This window comes from Pseudophryne corroboree, assembly GCF_028390025.1.
Source record: "Pseudophryne corroboree isolate aPseCor3 chromosome 10 unlocalized genomic scaffold, aPseCor3.hap2 SUPER_10_unloc_2, whole genome shotgun sequence".
Lineage (NCBI taxonomy): Eukaryota > Metazoa > Chordata > Amphibia > Anura > Myobatrachidae > Pseudophryne > Pseudophryne corroboree.
This window is the reverse complement of record NW_026967473.1, coordinates 632164-650365: the sequence shown is the minus strand read 5'-3', so window position 1 is coordinate 650365 and position 18202 is coordinate 632164. Positions and strand designations below refer to the sequence as shown.

The 18202-nt window shown below is 54.0% G+C and overlaps 1 protein-coding gene across 5 annotated transcripts in view; it reads left to right on the top strand.

Annotated features, from left to right (window-relative positions):
• Positions 1–18202, top strand: part of MTOR (mechanistic target of rapamycin kinase) — a 634684-nt gene that overhangs the window by 298617 nt on the left and 317865 nt on the right. For all 5 annotated transcript variants that reach the window (XM_063948692.1, XM_063948690.1, XM_063948689.1 and 2 more), the window contains exon 33: positions 3017–3117. In XM_063948692.1, coding sequence (XP_063804762.1) covers positions 3017–3117 — 101 coding nt within the window. The remainder of the gene's footprint in view (positions 1–3016; positions 3118–18202) is intronic.

The window sequence follows — 18202 nt, the reverse complement described above, 5'->3', positions numbered from 1 at the left end:
GATACAGAGACACAGGGGAGGTAGATTGGGGGTATGGCTGATACTGGAGTTGCACATAGATGGCAGGCATGGGGAGATACAGAGAGACAGTTACAGGAGAGGTAGATTGGGGGTATTGCTGGTACTGGTGGTGCACATAGATGGCAGGCATGGGGAGATACAGAGACAGTTACAGGAGAGATAGATTGGGGGTATTGCTGGTTCTGGTGGTGCACATAGATGGCAGGCATGGGGAGATACAGAGACAGTTACAGGAGAGGTAGATTGGGGGTATTGCTGGTACTGGAGGTGCACATAGATGGCAGGCATGGGGAGATACAGAGAGACCGTTACAGGAGAGGTAGATTGGGGGTATTGCTAGTACTGGAGGTGCACATAGATGGCAGGCATGGGGAGATACAGAGAGACAGTTACAGGAGAGGTAGATTGGGGGTATGGATGGTACTGGGGGTGCACATAGATGGCAGGCATGGGGAGATACAGAGAGACAGTTACAGGAGAGGTATATTGGGGGTATTGCTGATACTGGAGGTGCACATAGATGGCAGGCATGGGGAGATACAGAGAGACAGTTACAGGAGAGGTAGATTGGGGGTATTGCTGATACTGGAGGTGCACATAGATGGCAGGCATGGGGAGATACAGAGAGACAGTTACAGGAGAGGTAGATTGGGGGTATTGCTGGTACTGGTGGTGCACATAGATGGCAGGCATGAGGAGATACAGAGACAGTTACAGGAGAGGTAGATTGGGGGTATTGCTAGTACTGGAGGTGCACATAGATGGCAGGTATGGGGAGATACAGACAGACAGTTACAGGAGAGGTAGATTGGGGGTATTGCTAGTACTGGAGGTGCACATAGATGGCAGGCATGGGGAGATACAGAGAGACAGTTACAGGAGAGGTAGATTGGGGGTATTGCTGGTACTGGTGGTGCACATAGATGGCAGGCATGGGGAGATACAGAGACAGTTACAGGAGAGGTAGATTGGGGGTATTGCTGGTACTGGTGGTGCACATAGATGGCAGGCATGGGGAGATACAGAGACAGTTACAGGAGAGGTAGATTGGGGGTATTGCTGGTTCTGGTGGTGCACATAGATGGCAGGCATGGGGAGATACAGAGACAGTTACAGGAGAGGTAGATTGGGGGTATTGCTGGTTCTGGTGGTGCACATAGATGGCAGGCATGAGGAGATACAGAGACAGTTACAGGAGGTAGATTGGGGGTATTGCTGGTACTGGAGGTGCACATAGATGGCAGGCATGGGGAGATACATAGAGACAGTTACAGGAGAGGTATATTGGGGGTATTGTTGGTACTGGAGGTGCACATAGATGGCAGGCATGGGGAGATACAGTTACAGGAGAGGTAGATTGGGGGTATGGCTGGAAGTGGTGATGCACATAGATGGCAGGCATGGGGAGATACAGAGAGACAGTTACAGGAGAGGTAGATTGGGGGTATTGCTAGTACTGGAGGTGCACATAGATGGCAGGCATGGGGAGATACAGAGAGACAGTTACAGGAGAGGTAGATTGGGGTATTGCTGGTACTGGAGGTGCACATAGATGGCAGGCATGAGGAGATACAGAGAGACAGTTACAGGAGAGGTAGATTGGGGGTATTGCTAGTACTGGAGGTGCACATAGATGGCAGGCATGGGGAGATACAGAGAGACAGTTACAGGAGAGGTAGATTGGGGGTATTGCTGGTACTGGAGGTGCACATAGATGGCAGGCATGGGGAGATACAGAGAGACAGTTACAGGAGAGGTAGATTGGGGGTATTGCTGGTACTGGTGGTGCACATAGATGGCAGGCATGAGGAGATACAGAGACAGTTACAGGAGAGGTAGATTGGGGGTATTGCTAGTACTGGAGGTGCACATAGATGGCAGGCATGGGGAGATACAGAGAGACAGTTACAGGAGAGGTAGATTGGGGGTATTGCTAGTACTGGAGGTGCACATAGATGGCAGGCATGGGGAGATACAGAGAGACAGTTACAGGAGAGGTAGATTGGGGGTATTGCTAGTACTGGAGGTGCACATAGATGGCAGGCATGGGGAGATACAGAGAGACAGTTACAGGAGAGGTAGATTGGGGGTATTGCTGGTTCTGGTGGTGCACATAGATGGCAGGCATGGGGAGATACAGAGACAGTTACAGGAGAGGTAGATTGGGGGTATTGCTGGTTCTGGTGGTGCACATAGATGGCAGGCATGAGGATGCAGTTAATTTACCGAACAATGGGATTCCAGCAGTCAAAATGCAGACGCAGGAATTACGACAGTAGGGAATTTGCCGTCGGTGGATGTCCCGTCAGCCGCCCAGTATTCCCACTAGGGTAGAGGTACACTGCGCTCGAGGTCGGGATTTGTATTGGCTGGATTCTGACGTTGGTATATTGAGTGCCGGGATCTGATAGTGAATGTGAAGGTGGTATTAGTGTGTACCCTGTCACAGCTCCTAGTGATACAGATGTGTCCACGTTCTAGTCTCACCATGACTTGGTACCGTCGAGCATCATTTCATGCAGCGGTTTTCATTAAAATGCGTCATTAATATACGTCTGTGTGTTCTGTCCTCTCATCCTCGCATACACTTTCTATGATCGTCAGTGTGACCTCCTGCTGACCTCTGGTGAACGTCGCACCAAGAGCCTCTCCTTGTGTTTCTCCCTATAGAGTGTAAGCTGCGAGCAGGGCCCTCCTGCCTCTGTGTCTGTCTGTTATTACACAGCTTTGTGTTATCATTGTGTCCAGTTGTGCAGTGGAATATGCTGCACTATATAAACACGCAGAGGATTGCTGATTACAATGACATGCAGCGTGCCTGTATTCTGTGTGCGGCTGTAGGAGAACACTAACCTAGCGATGCGATTGACATCCGCGGGACCGGTCAGCTCGCGGACGCTGCGTATTGAGAGTACACATGTACTAGGAGGCTGTGTTCTCTGGGCATACAGTTGGTGATGGAGATTCATGTAACACCTCTGATCCTATCTCATAGGGGGCAGCTTCATCAGCAATGCTGTGAGAACTGGACTAACGTCAGCGAGGAGGCGTGCGCCAAGATGGCGAGGATGGCAGCAGCTGCGGCGTGGGGATTAGGTAAGTGTGTATGTAATAATGCAGTAAGTCACGTTCCCCATCTCTGATTACACAAGAACAGATAAGGCGTCTCATTTCCCACATCCATTATACGTCACAGATCACGTGGCGTTCATCATTCTACACTGTAATCATCCACTGACTTATTAGTAGTGTTTGGGTATAAATGAGATTAAAGCTCATACATGCAGCACAGTAATGGAAGTATGGCGCTTCACAGGTGACTTGGTATTTTCTGCGTATAGCCTGGACACACTGACACTGCGTCAGCGTCTGCCTGTGTACTGCGCCAGCTTCCGACCGTGCACTGCTCCAGCTTACACCAATAGACTGTGACAGCTTCCGCCCGTGCACTGCGCCAGCTTCCGATCGTGCACTGCGTCAGCGTCTGCCTGTCCACTGCGGCAGCTTACACCAATAGACTGCACCAGCTTCCACCCGTGCACTCTGCCAGCTTACGCCTCTAGACTTGCGCCTGCTTCCACCCGTGTACTGCGCCTGCTTACGCCTCTAGACTTGTGCCAGCTTCCACCCGTGTACTGCGCCTGCTTACGCCTCTAGACTTGCGCCAGCTTCCGCCCGTGCACTGCGCCTGTTTACGCCTCTAGACTTGCGCCAGCTTCCGCCCGTGCACTGCGCCTCTTTACGCCTCTAGACTTGCGCCAGCTTCCGCCCGTGCACTACGCCTGTTTACGCCTCTAGACTTGCGCCTGCTTACGCCTCTAGACTTGCGCCAGCTTCCGCCCGTGCACTGCGCCTGTTTACGCCTCTAGACTTGCGCCATCTTCCACCCGTGTACTGCGCCTGCTTACGCCTCTAGACTTGTGACCGCTTCCACCCGTGTACTGCGCCAGCTTCCGATCGTGCACTGCGTCAGCGCCTGCCTGTCCACTGCGGCAGCTTACGCCTCTAGACTTGTGACAGCTTCCACCCGTGTACTGCGCCTGCTTACGCCTCTAGACTTGCGCCTGCTTACGCCTCTAGACTTGCGCCTGCTTCCACCCGTGCACTGCGCCTGCTTCCGCCTCTAGACTTGCGCCTGCTTCCACCCGTGCACTGCGCCTGCTTCCGCCTGTAGACTTGCGCCTGCTTCCGCCTGTAGACTTGTGCCATCTTCCACCCGTGCACTGCGCCTGCTTCCACCTGTAGACTTGCGCCTGCTTCCACCTGTAGACTTGTGCCATCTTCCACCCGTGCACTGCGCCTGCTTCCACCTGTAGACTTGCGCCTGCTTCCGCCTGTAGACTTGCGCCATCTTCCACCCGTGCACTGCGCCTGCTTCCACCTGTAGACTTGCGCCTGCTTCCGCCTGTAGACTTGCGCCATCTTCCACCCGTGCACTGCGCCTGCTTCCGCCTCTAGACTTGCGCCTGCTTCCACCTGTAGACTTGCGCCTGCTTCCACCTGTAGACTTGCGCCATCTTCCACCCGTGCACTGCGCCTGCTTCCGCCTGTAGACTTGCGCCTGCTTCCGCCTGTAGACTTGCGCCTGCTTCCGCCTGTAGACTTGCGCCTGCTTCCGCCTGTAGACTTGCGCCTGCTTCCGCCTGTAGACTTGCGCCTGCTTCCGCCTGTAGACTTGCGCCTGCTTCCGCCTGTAGACTTGCGCCTGCTTCCGCCTGTAGACTTGCGCCTGCTTCCGCCTGTACACTTGCGCCTGCTACCGCCTGTAGACTTGTGCCATCTTCCACCCGTGCACTGCGCCTGCTTCCACCTGTAGACTTGCGCCTGCTTCCACCTGTAGACTTGTGCCATCTTCCACCCGTGCACTGCGCCTGCTTCCACCTGTAGACTTGCGCCTGCTTCCGTCTGTAGACTTGCGCCTGCTTCCACCTGTAGACTTGTGCCATCTTCCACCCGTGCACTGCGCCTGCTTCCACCTGTAGACTTGCGCCATCTTCCACCCGTGCACTGCGCCTGCTTCCACCTGTAGACTTGCGCCTGCTTCCACCTGTAGACTTGTGCCATCTTCCACCCGTGCACTGCGCCTGCTTCCACCTGTAGACTTGCGCCTGCTTCCACCTGTAGACTTGTGTCATCTTCCACCCGTGCACTGCGCCTGCTTCCACCTGTAGACTTGCGCCTGCTTCCGCCTGTAGACTTGCGCCATCTTCCACCCGTGCACTGCGCCTGCTTCCGCCTGTAGACTTGCGCCTGCTTCCGCCTGTAGACTTGCGCCTGCTTCCGCCTGTAGACTTGCGCCATCTTCCACCCGTGCACTGCGCCTGCTTCCGCCTCTAGACTTGCGCCTGCTTCCACCTGTAGACTTGCGCCTACTTCCACCTGTAGACTTGCGCAATCTTCCACCCGTGCACTGCGCCTGCTTCCGCCTCTAGACTTGCGCCTGCTTCCGCCTGTAGACTTGCGCCTGCTTCCGCCTGTAGACTTTGCCTGCTTCCGCCTGTAGACTTTGCCTGCTTCCGCCTGTAGACTTGCGCCTGCTTCCACCTGTAGACTTGTGCCTGCTTCCACCTGTAGACTTGTGCCATCTTCCACCCGTGCACTGCGCCTGCTTCCACCTGTAGACTTGCGCCTGCTTCCACCTGTAGACTTGTGCCATCTTCCACCCGTGCACTGCGCCTGCTTCCACCTGTAGACTTGCGCCTGCTTCCGCCTGTAGACTTGCGCCATCTTCCACCCGTGCACTGCGCCTGCTTCCACCTGTAGACTTGCGCCTGCTTCCACCTGTAGACTTGCGCCTGCTTCCGCCTGTAGACTTGCGCCATCTTCCACCCGTGCACTGCGCCTGCTTCCGCCTCTAGACTTGCGCCTGCTTCCGCCTCTAGACTTGCGCCTGCTTCCACCTGTAGACTTGCGCCTGCTTCCACCTGTAGACTTGCGCCTGCTTCCACCCGTGCACTGCGCCTGCTTCCGCCTCTAGACTTGCGCCTGCTTCCGCCTGTAGACTTGCGCCTGCTTCCGCCTGTAGACTTGCGCCTGCTTCCACCTGTAGACTTGTGCCATCTTCCACCCGTGCACTGCGCCTGCTTCCACCTGTAGACTTGCGCCTGCTTCCACCTGTAGACTTGCGCCATCTTCCACCCGTGCACTGCGCCTGCTTCCGCCTGTAGACTTGCGCCTGCTTCCGCCTGTAGACTTGCGCCTGCTTCCGCCTGTAGACTTGCGCCTGCTTCCGCCTCTAGACTTGCGCCTGCTTCCGCCTGTAGACTTGCGCCTGCTTCCACCTGTAGACTTGTGCCATCTTCCACCTGTGCACTGCGCCTGCTTCCACCTGTAGACTTGCGCCTGCTTCCACCTGTAGACTTGCGCCATCTTCCACCCGTGCACTGCGCCTGCTTCCGCCTGTAGACTTGCGCCTGCTTCCGCCTGTAGACTTGTGCCTGCTTCCGCCTCTAGACTTGCGCCTGCTTCCGCCTCTAGACTTGCGCCTGCTTCCGCCTGTAGACTTGCGCCTGCTTCCGCCTGTAGACTTGCGCCATCTTCCACCCGTGCACTGCGCCTGCTTCCGCCTCTAGACTTGCGCCTGCTTCCGCCCGTGCACTGCGCCTGCTTCCGCCTCTAGACTTGCGCCTGCTTCCACCTGTAGACTTGCGCCATCTTCCACCCGTGCACTGCGCCTGCTTCCGCCTCTAGACTTGCGCCTGCTTCCGCCTGTAGACTTGCGCCATCTTCCACCCGTGCACTGCGCCTGCTTCCACCTGTAGACTTGCGCCTGCTTCCACCTGTAGACTTGCGCCTGCTTCCACCTGTAGACTTGCGCCTGCTTCCACCCGTGCACTGCGCCTGCTTCCGCCTGTAGACTTGCGCCTGCTTCCGCCTGTAGACTTGCGCCTGCTTCCGCCTGTAGACTTGCGCCTGCTTTCGCCTGTAGACTTGCGCCTGCTTCCGCCTGTAGACTTGCGCCTGCTTCCGCCTGTAGACTTGCGCCTGCTTCCGCCTGTAGACTTGCGCCTGCTTCCGCCTGTAGACTTGCGCCTGCTTCCGCCTCTAGACTTGCGCCTGCTTCCACCCGTGCACTGCGCCTGCTTCCGCCTCTAGACTTGCGCCTGCTTCCACCCGTGCACTGCGCCTGCTTCCGCCTCTAGACTTGCGCCTGCTTCCACCCGTGCACTGCGCCTGCTTCCGCCTCTAGACTTGCGCCTGCTTCCGCCTCTAGACTTGCGCCTGCTTCCGCCTCTAGACTTGCGCCTGCTTCCGCCTCTAGACTTGCGCCTGCTTCCGCCTCTAGACTTGCGCCTGCTTCCGCCTGTAGACTTGCGCCTGCTTCCACCCGTGCACTGCGCCTGCTTCCGCCTCTAGACTTGCGCCTGCTTCCGCCTCTAGACTTGCGCCTGCTTCCGCCTCTAGACTTGCGCCTGCTTCCGCCTCTAGACTTGCGCCTGCTTCCGCCTCTAGACTTGCGCCTGCTTCCGCCTGTAGACTTGCGCCATCTTCCACCCGTGCACTGCGCCTGCTTCCGCCTCTAGACTTGCGCCTGCTTCCGCCTCTAGACTTGCGCCTGCTTCCGCCCGTGCACTGCGCCTGCTTCCGCCTCTAGACTTGCGCCTGCTTCCGCCTGTAGACTTGCGCCTGCTTCCGCCTCTAGACTTGCGCCTGCTTCCACCCGTGCACTGCGCCTGCTTCCGCCTGTAGACTTGCGCCTGCTTCCGCCTGTAGACTTGCGCCTGCTTCCGCCTGTAGACTTGCGCCTGCTTCCACCTCTAGACTTGCGCCATCTTCCACCCGTGCACTGCGCCTGCTTCCGCCTCTAGACTTGCGCCTGCTTCCGCCCGTGCACTGCGCCTGCTTCCGCCTCTAGACTTGCGCCTGCTTCCGCCTCTAGACTTGCGCCTGCTTCCGCCTCTAGACTTGCGCCTGCTTCCGCCTGTAGACTTGCGCCTGCTTCCACCTGTAGACTTGTGCCATCTTCCACCCGTGCACTGCGCCTGCTTCCACCTGTAGACTTGCGCCATCTTCCACCCGTGCACTGCGCCTGCTTCCGCCTGTAGACTTGCGCCTGCTTCCGCCTCTAGACTTGCGCCTGCTTCCGCCTCTAGACTTGCGCCTGCTTCCGCCTCTAGACTTGCGCCTGCTTCCGCCTGTAGACTTGCGCCATCTTCCACCCGTGCACTGCGCCTGCTTCCGCCTCTAGACTTGCGCCTGCTTCCGCCCGTGCACTGCGCCTGCTTCCGCCTCTAGACTTGCGCCTGCTTCCGCCTGTAGACTTGCGCCATCTTCCACCCGTGCACTGCGCCTGCTTCCACCTGTAGACTTGCGCCTGCTTCCACCTGTAGACTTGCGCCTGCTTCCACCTGTAGACTTGCGCCTGCTTCCACCCGTGCACTGCGCCTGCTTCCGCCTGTAGACTTGCGCCTGCTTCCGCCTGTAGACTTGCGCCTGCTTCCGCCTGTAGACTTGCGCCTGCTTCCGCCTGTAGACTTGCGCCTGCTTCCGCCTGTAGACTTGCGCCTGCTTCCGCCTCTAGACTTGCGCCTGCTTCCACCCGTGCACTGCGCCTGCTTCCGCCTCTAGACTTGCGCCTGCTTCCACCCGTGCACTGCGCCTGCTTCCGCCTCTAGACTTGCGCCTGCTTCCACCCGTGCACTGCGCCTGCTTCCGCCTCTAGATTTGCGCCTGCTTCCGCCTCTAGACTTGCGCCTGCTTCCGCCTCTAGACTTGCGCCTGCTTCCGCCTCTAGACTTGCGCCTGCTTCCACCCGTGCACTGCGCCTGCTTCCGCCTCTAGACTTGCGCCTGCTTCCGCCTCTAGACTTGCGCCTGCTTCCGCCTCTAGACTTGCGCCTGCTTCCGCCTCTAGACTTGCGCCTGCTTCCGCCTGTAGACTTGCGCCTGCTTCCGCCTGTAGACTTGCGCCTGCTTCCGCCTGTAGACTTGCGCCATCTTCCACCCGTGCACTGCGCCTGCTTCCGCCTCTAGACTTGCGCCTGCTTCCGCTCGTGCACTGCGCCTGCTTCCGCCTCTAGACTTGCGCCTGCTTCCGCCTCTAGACTTGCGCCTGCTTCCGCCTGTAGACTTGCGCCTGCTTCCGCCTCTAGACTTGCGCCTGCTTCCACCCGTGCACTGCGCCTGCTTCCGCCTGTAGACTTGCGCCTGCTTCCGCCTGTAGACTTGCGCCTGCTTCCGCCTCTAGACTTGCGCCTGCTTCCACCCGTGCACTGCGCCTGCTTCCGCCTGTAGACTTGCGCCTGCTTCCGCCTGTAGACTTGCGCCTGCTTCCACCTCTAGACTTGCGCCTGCTTCCACCCGTGCACTGCGCCTGCTTCCGCCTGTAGACTTGCGCCTGCTTCCGCCTCTAGCCTTGCACCTGCTTCCACCCGTGCACTGCGCCTGCTTCCGCCTGTAGACTTGCGCCTGCTTCCGCCTCTAGACTTGCGCCTGCTTCCGCCCGTGCACTGCGGCAGCGGTCTCAGTACAGGGGTGCAGTCTGTAACACTATGGGTTATAAGCCCAAACAGGAAAAATTATTTCCTCAATCAATAAAGCGCCGAGAATCCTAGAATGAGCGCTATATAAATAAATGATTAATCACACACTTATGAGTGGATGCCTGTTCATCGTCAATGGATGGGTAGATCAGTATAGACGTGTAACACAAGGGGGAGGTAGACAAAGTGCTCCATAGTGTAGTAAACTAGAATTTCTCTGACGTCCTAGTGGATGCTGGGAACTCCGTAAGGACCATGGGGAATAGCGGCTCCGCAGGATACTGGGCACAACTAAAGAAAGCTTTAGGACTACCTGGTGTGCACTGGCTCCTCCCTCTATGACCCTCCTCCAGACCTCAGTTAGAATCTTGTGCCCGGCTGAGCTGGATGCACACTAGGGGCTCTCCTGAGCTCTTAGAAAAAGAAAGTATTTGTTAGGTTTTCTATTTTCAGTGAGATCTGCTGGCAACAGACTCACTGCTACGTGGGACTGAGGGGAGAAGAAGCGAACCTACCTGCTTGCAGCTAACTTGGGCTTCTAGGCTACTGGACACCATTAGCTCCAGAGGGATCGAACACAGGCCCAGCCTCGGTCGTCCGGTCCCGGAGCCGCGCCGCCGTCCCCCTTACAGAGCCAGAAGCAAGAAGAGGGTCCTGGAAATCGGCGGCAGAAGACTTCGGTCTTCATCAAGGTAGCGCACAGCACTGCAGCTGTGCGCCATTGCTTCCCATGCACACCTCACACTCCGGTCACTGATGGGTGCAGGGCCCTGGGCTGCAATATTGAGTACCTTGGCTGGCAAATAACACATAATATAGTCATAGAGACTATATATGTGTAAAGTACCCCTGCCAGATATACATAAAAAAAAGCGGGAGAAGTCTGCCGAAAAAGGGGCGGGGCTATCTCCCTCAGCACACTGACGCCATTTTCCCTCACAGCTCCGCTAGAAGGATCGCTCCCAGGCTCTCCCCTGCAGTTTCCAGACTACATAGGGTAAAAAAGAGAGGGGGGGCACTAAATTTAGGCGCAATATTGTGTATACAAGCAGCTATTGGGAAAAATCACTCAGTTATAGTGTTAATCCCTGTGTTATATAGCGCTGTTGGTGTGTGCTGGCATACTCTCTCTCTGTCTCCCCAAAGGGCTTTGTGGGGTCCTGTCCTCAGTCAGAGCATTTCCTGTGTGTGTGCGGTGTGTCGGTACGGCTGTGTCGACATGTTTGATGAGGAGGCTTGTGTGGAGGCGGAGCAGGTGCCGATAAATGTGATGTCACCCCCTGCGGGGTCGACACCTGAGTGGATGGTTATGTGGAAGGAATTACGCGACAGTGTCGACTCCTTACATAAAAGGTTTGACGGCATAGCAGATGTGGGGCAGCCGGCTTCTCAGCCTGTGCCTGCCCAGACGTCTCTAAAGCCATCGGGGGCTCTAAAACGCCCGCTACCTCAGATGGCAAACACAGATGTCGACACGGATACTGACTCCAGTGTCGACGATGATGATACTAGTGTACATTCCAATAGAGCCACCCGTTACATGATTACGGCAATGAAAAATGTGTTGCATATTTCTAATATTACCCCAGGTACCACAAAAAAGGGTATTATGTTTGGGGAGAAAAAACTACCAGTGGTTTTTCCCCCATCTGATGAATTAAATGAAGTGTGTGAAGAAGCGTGGGCTTCCCCCGATAAGAAACTGGTAATTTCTAAAAGGTTACTAATGGCGTACCCTTTCCCGCCAGAGGACAGGTCACGTTGGGAGACATCCCCTAGGGTGGATAAAGCGCTCACACGTCTGTCAAAAAAGGTGGCACTACCGTCTCCGGACACGGCCACCCTAAAGGAGCCTGCAGATAGAAAGCAGGAGGCTATCCTGAAGTCTGTATATACACACTCAGGTATTATACTGAGACCGGCTATTGCTTCAGCATGGATGTGCAGTGCTGCAGCTGCGTGGTCAGATTCTCTGTCGGAAAACATTGATACCCTAGACAGGGACACTATATTGCTAACCGTAGAGCATATTAAAGACGCTGTCTTGTACATGAGAGATGCACAGAGGGATATTTGCCGGCTGGCATCTAAAATAAACGCAATGTCCATTTCTGCCAGGAGAGGATTGTGGACTCTGCAGTGGACAGGAGATGCAGATTCTAAAAGGCACATGGAAGTATTGCCTTACAAGGGTGAGGAGTTGTTTGGGATGGTCTCTCGGACCTCGTTTCCACAGCGACAGCTGGGAAGTCAGCATTTTTACCCCATGTTCCCTCACAGCCAAAGAAAGCACCGTATTATCAGGTACAGTCCTTTCGGCCCCAGAAAGGCAAGCGGGTTAGAGGCGCGTCCTATCTGCCCAGAGGCAGAGGTAGAGGGAAAAAGCTGCAGCATACAGCCAGTTCCCAGGAACAAAAGTCCTCCCCCGCTTCCTCTAAGTCCACCGCATGACGTTGGGGCTCCACAGGCGGAGCCAGGTACGGTGGGGGCCCGTCTCAAGAACTTCAGCGACCAGTGGGCTCGCTCACGGGTGGATCCCTGGATTCTACAAGTAGTATCTCAGGGGTACAAGCTGGAATTCGAGACGTCTCCCCCTCGCCGTTTCCTCAAATCTGCCTTGCCGACAGCTCCCCCGGACAGGGAGGCAGTGCTGGAGGCGATTCACAAGCTGTATTCTCAGCAGGTGATAATCAAGGTACCCCTTCTTCAACAAGGACGGGGTTACTATACCACAATGTTTGTGGTACCGAAACCGGACGGTTCGGTGAGACCCATTTTAAATTTAAAATCCTTGAACACTTATATAAGAAGGTTCAAGTTCAAGATGGAATCGCTCAGGGCGGTGATTGCAAGCCTGGACGAGGGGGATTCCATGGTATCACTGGACATCAAGGATGCTTACCTGCATGTCCCCATTTACCCTCCTCACCAGGAGTACCTCAGATTTGTGGTACAGGACTGTCATTACCAATTCCAGACGTTGCCGTTTGGTCTGTCCACGGCACCGAGGGTATTTACCAAGGTAATGGCCGAAATGATGATACTCCTTCGGAGAAAGGGAGTTTTAATTATCCCGTACTTGGACGATCTCCTTATAAAGGCGAGGTCCAGGGAACAGTTGTTGATCGGTGTAGCACTAGCTCGGGAAGTGCTACAACAGCACGGCTGGATCCTGAATATTCCAAAGTCGCAGCTGGTTCCTGCAACGCGTCTACTGTTCCTGGGGATGGTTCTGGACACAGAACAGAAAAAAGTATTTCTCCCGGAGGAGAAGGCCAAGGAGTTGTCATCTCTAGTCCGAGACCTCCTAAAACCAAAACAGGTGTCTGTGCACCACTGCACGCGAGTCCTGGGAAAGATGGTGGCTTCTTACGAAGCAATTCCATTCGGAAGGTTCCATGCAAGGATCTTTCAGTGGGATCTGTTGGACAAGTGGTCCGGATCGCATTTTCAGATGCATCGGCTGATAACCCTGTCTCCAAGGACCAGGGTGTCGCTGTTGTGGTGGCTGCAGAGTGCTCATCTTCTAGAGGGCCGCAGATTCGGCATACAGGACTGGGTCCTGGTGACCACGGATGCCAGCCTTCGAGGTTGGGGGGCAGTCACACAGGGAAGAAACTTCCAGGGACTATGGACAAGTCAGGAGATTTCCCTACACATAAATATTCTGGAACTAAGGGCCATTTACAATGCCCTAAGTCAGGCAAGACCCCTGCTTCAACACCAGCCGGTGCTGATCCAGTCAGACAACATCACGGCGGTCGCCCATGTAAACCGACAGGGCGGCACAAGAAGCAGGATGGCAATGGCAGAAGCCACAAGGATTCTCCGATGGGCGGAAAATCATGTGTTAGCACTGTCAGCAGTGTTCATTCCCGGAGTGGACAACTGGGAAGCAGACTTTCTCAGCAGACACGACCTCCACCCGGGAGAGTGGGGACTTCATCCAGAAGTCTTCCAAATGATTGTACACCGGTGGGAAAGGCCACAGGTGGACATGATGACGTCCTGCCTCAACAAAAAGCTAAAAAAGATATTGCGCCAGGTCAAGGGACCCTCAGGCGATAGCTGTGGACGCTCTGGTAACACCGTGGGTGTACCGGTCGGTGTATGTGTTCCCTCCTCTGCCTCTCATACCCAAGGTACTGAGACTAATAAGAAGGAGAGGAGTAAGAACTATACTCATTGTTCCGGATTGGCCAAGAAGAGCTTGGTACCCAGAACTTTAAGAAATGATCTCAGAGGACCCATGGCCTCTGCCGCTCAGACAGGACCTGCTGCAGCAGGGGCCCTGTCTGTTCCAAGACTTACCGCGGCTGCGTTTGACGGCATGGCGGTTGAACGCCGGATCCTGAAGGAAAAGGGCATTCCGGAGGAAGTTATCCCTACGCTTATTAAAGCTAGGAAAGAAGTGACCGCAAACCATTATCACCGCATATGGCGGAAATATGTTGCGTGGTGTGATTCCAGGAAGGCCCCAACGGAGGAATTTCAGCTAGGTTGATTTCTGCACTTCCTACAATCAGGGGTGACTATGGGCCTAAAATTGGGTTCCATTAAGGTCCAGATTTCGGCTCTATCGATTTTCTTCCAAAAAGAACTGGCTTCACTACCTGCAGTTCAGACATTTTTTAAGGGAGTGCTGCATATTCAGCCCTCTTTTGTGCCCCCAGTGGCACCTTGGGATCTCATTGTGGTGTTGGATTTCCTAAAGTCGCATTGGTTTAAACCACTTAAAACCGTGGAACTAAAATATCTCACGTGGAAAGTGGTCATGCTGTTGGCCTTGGCTTCGGCCAGGCGTGTGGCAGAATTTGCGGCTTTGTCTTGTAAAAGCCCTTATCTGATTTTCCATATGGATAGGGCGGAATTGAGGACTCGTCCCCAATTTCTCCCAAAGGTGGTTTCAGCGTTTCATTTGATCCAGCCTATTGTGCCTGCGGCTACTCGTGACTTGGAGGACTCCAAGTTGCTGGACGTAGTCCGGGCCCTAAAAATCTATGTTTCCAGGACAGCTGGAGTCAGAAAGACTGACTCGCTATTTATCCTGCATGCGCCCAACAAGTTGGGTGCGCCTGCTTCAAAGCAGTCTATTGCTCGCTGGATCTGTAGCACGATTCAACTTGCACATTCTGCGGCTGGACTGCCGCATCCTAAATCTGTAAAAGCCCATTCCACGAGGAAGGTGGGCTCTTCTTGGGCGGCTGCCCGAGGGGTCTCGGCTTTACAACTTTGCCGAGCAGCTACTTGGTCGGGGTCAAACACATTTGCTAAATTCTACAAGTTTGATACCCTGGCTGAGGAGGACCTAGAGTTCGCTCATTCGGTGCTGCAGAGTCATCCGCACTCTCCCGCCCGTTTGGGAGCTTTGTTATAATCCCCATGGTCCTTACGGAGTTCCCAGCATCCACTAGGACGTCAGAGAAAATAAGATTTTACTCACCGGTAAATCTATTTCTTGTAGTCCGTAGTGGATGCTGGGCGCCCGTCCCAAGTGCGGATTGTCTGCAATACTTGTATATAGTTATTGTTTAACTAAAGGGTTATTGTTGAGCCATCTGTTGAGAGGCTCAGTTATATTTCATACTGTTAACTGGGTATAATATCACGAGTTATACGGTGTGATTGGTGTGGCTGGTATGAGTCTTACCCGGGATTCAAAATCCTTTCCTTATTGTGTCAGCTCTTCCGGGCACAGTATCCTAACTGAGGTCTGGAGGAGGGTCATAGAGGGAGGAGCCAGTGCACACCAGGTAGTCCTAAAGCTTTCTTTAGTTGTGCCCAGTCTCCTGCGGAGCCACTATTCCCCATGGTCCTTACGGAGTTCCCAGCATCCACTACGGACTAGAAATAGATTTACCGGTGAGTAAAATCTTATTATATTCTTTCTGTGTATGTGTGTATATATATATATATATATATATATATATATATATATGTATGTATGTGTGTGTATATGTATGTATGTGTGTGTGTGTGTGTGTGTGTGTGTGTGTGTGTGTATATATATATATATATATATATATATATGTGTGTATACATACATACATACATACATACATACATACATACATACATACATACACACAATCCATCAGCAGCTCTCCCTCTCATCATGATATGATCTAATATTACATAGAAGAGAATGGAACACCACAATCGTGTGATGTTGTGTATACGAGTTGTGTACGTAGATGTGTTTCACATTACTGGGACGGAGCATAATGGGGGGGATACCAGGTCACCAGCTCCCATAGCCAGAGTACATGATGCAGACCCCCAGTGCCTGTGTATTTCTCCTTTCTCTATCGTCCTAGTGGATGCTGGGGTTCCTGAAAGGACCATGGGGAATAGCGGCTCCGCAGGAGACAGGGCACAAAAGTAAAGCTTTTCCGATCAGGTGGTGTGCACTGGCTCCTCCCCCTATGACCCTCCTCCAGACTCCAGTTAGATTTTTGTGCCCGGCCGAGAAGGGTGCAATTCTAGGTGGCTCTCCTAAAGAGCTGCTTAGAGAAAGTTTAGCTTAGGTTTTTTATTTTACAGTGAGTCCTGCTGGCAACAGGATCACTGCAACGAGGGACTGAGGGGAGAAGAAGTGAACTCACCTGCGTGCAGGATGGATTGGCTTCTTGGCTACTGGACATCAGCTCCAGAGGGACGATCACAGGTACAGCCTGGATGGTCACCGGAGCCACGCCGCCGGCCCCCTTGCAGATGCTGAAGTCAGAAGAGGTCCAGAATCGGCGGCTGAAGACTCTGACAGTCTTCTAAAGGTAGCGCACAGCACTGCAGCTGTGCGCCATTTTCCTCTCAGCACACTTCACACGCTGTCACTGAGGGTGCAGGGCGCTGGGGGGGGGCGCCCTGGGAGGCAAATGTAAACCTATATACTGGCTAAAAATACCTCACATATAGCCCCCAGAGGCTATATGGAGATATTTAACCCCTGCCAAACTTCACTAAAGAGCGGGAGACGAGCCCGCCGGAAAAGGGGCGGGGCCTATCTCCTCAGCACACAGCGCCATTTTTTCTCTCACAGAAAGGCTGGAGAGAAGGCTCCCAGGCTCTCCCCTGCACTGCACTACAGAAACAGGGTTTAAACAGAGAGGGGGGCACTAATTGGCGATATAAATATATATATAAAGATGCTATTAGGGAGAAACACTTATATAAGGTTGTCCCTATGTAATTATAGCGTTTTTTGGTGTGTGCTGGCAAACTCTCCCTCTGTCTCTCCAAAGGGCTAGTGGGGTCCTGTCCTCTGTCAGAGCATTCCAGGTGTGTGTGCTGTGTGTCGGTACGTGTGTGTCGACATGTATGAGGACGATGTTGGAGGAGGCGGAGAAATTGCCTGTAATGGTGATGTCACTCTCTAGGGAGTCGACACCGGAATGGATGGCTTATTTAGGGAATTACGTGAAAATGTCAACACGCTGCAAGGTCGGTTGACGACATGAGACGGCCGACAAACAATTAGTACCGGTCCAGGCGTCTCAGAAACACCGTCAGGGGTTTTTAAAAAACAAAACAAAAAAAAAAACGCCCATTTACCTCAGTCGGTCGACACAGACACAGATACGGACACTGAATCCAGTGTCGACGGTGAATAAACAAACGTATTCCTCATTAGGGCCACACGTTAAGGGCAATGAAGGAGGTGTTACATATTTCTGATACTACAAGTACCACAAAAAAGGGTATTATGTGGGAGTGAAAAAACTACCTGTAGTTTTTCCTGAATCAGATAAAATAAAATGAAGTGTGTGATGATGCGTGGGTTTACCCCGATAGCAAATATTGGCGTTATACCCTTTCCCGCCAGAAGTTAGGAAAACACCCCTTAGGGTGGATAAGGCGCTCACACGCTTATCAAGTGGCGTTACCGTCTCCAGATACGGCCGCCCTCAAGGAGCCAGCTGATAGGCAGCTGGAAAAATATCCTAAAAAGTATATACACACATACGGTGGTTATACTGCGACCAGCGATCGCCATCAGCCTGGAGATGCAGTGCTGGGTTGGCTTGGTCGAATTCCCTGACTAAAAATATTTTATTGATATAGAGCATTTAATAGGATGCATTCTATATATATGTATGCGAGATGCACAGAGGGATATTTGCACTCTGGCATCAAGATAAGTGCGTTGTCCATATCTCCCAGAAGATGTCATGGACACGACAGTGGTCAGGTGATACAGATCCCATACGGCACATGGAGTATTGCCGTATAAAGGGAAGGAGTTATTTGGGGTCGGTCCATCGGACCTGGGGGCCACGGCTACAGCTGGGAAATCCAACCTTTTTACCCCAAGTTACATCTCAGCAGAAAAAGACACTGTCTTTTCAGCCTCAATCCTTCCGTTTCCCATGTGGGCAAGCGGGCAAAAGGCCAGTCATATCTGCCCAGACATAGAGGAAAGGGAAGTAGACTGCAGCAGGCAGCCCCTTCCCAGGAAAAGAAGCCCTCCACCGCGTCTGCCAAGTCCTCAGCGTGACGCTGGGGCCGTGCAAGCGGACTCAGGTGAGGTGGGGGGGTAGTCTCAAGAGTCTCAGCGCGCAGTGGGATCACTCGCAAGTTGACCCCTAGATCGTACAAGTATTATCCCAGGGGTACAGATTGGAGAGTCGAGACATTTTTTCCTCGCAGGTTCCTGAAGCCTGCTTTACCAACGGCTCCCTCCGACAGGGAGGCAGTATTGGG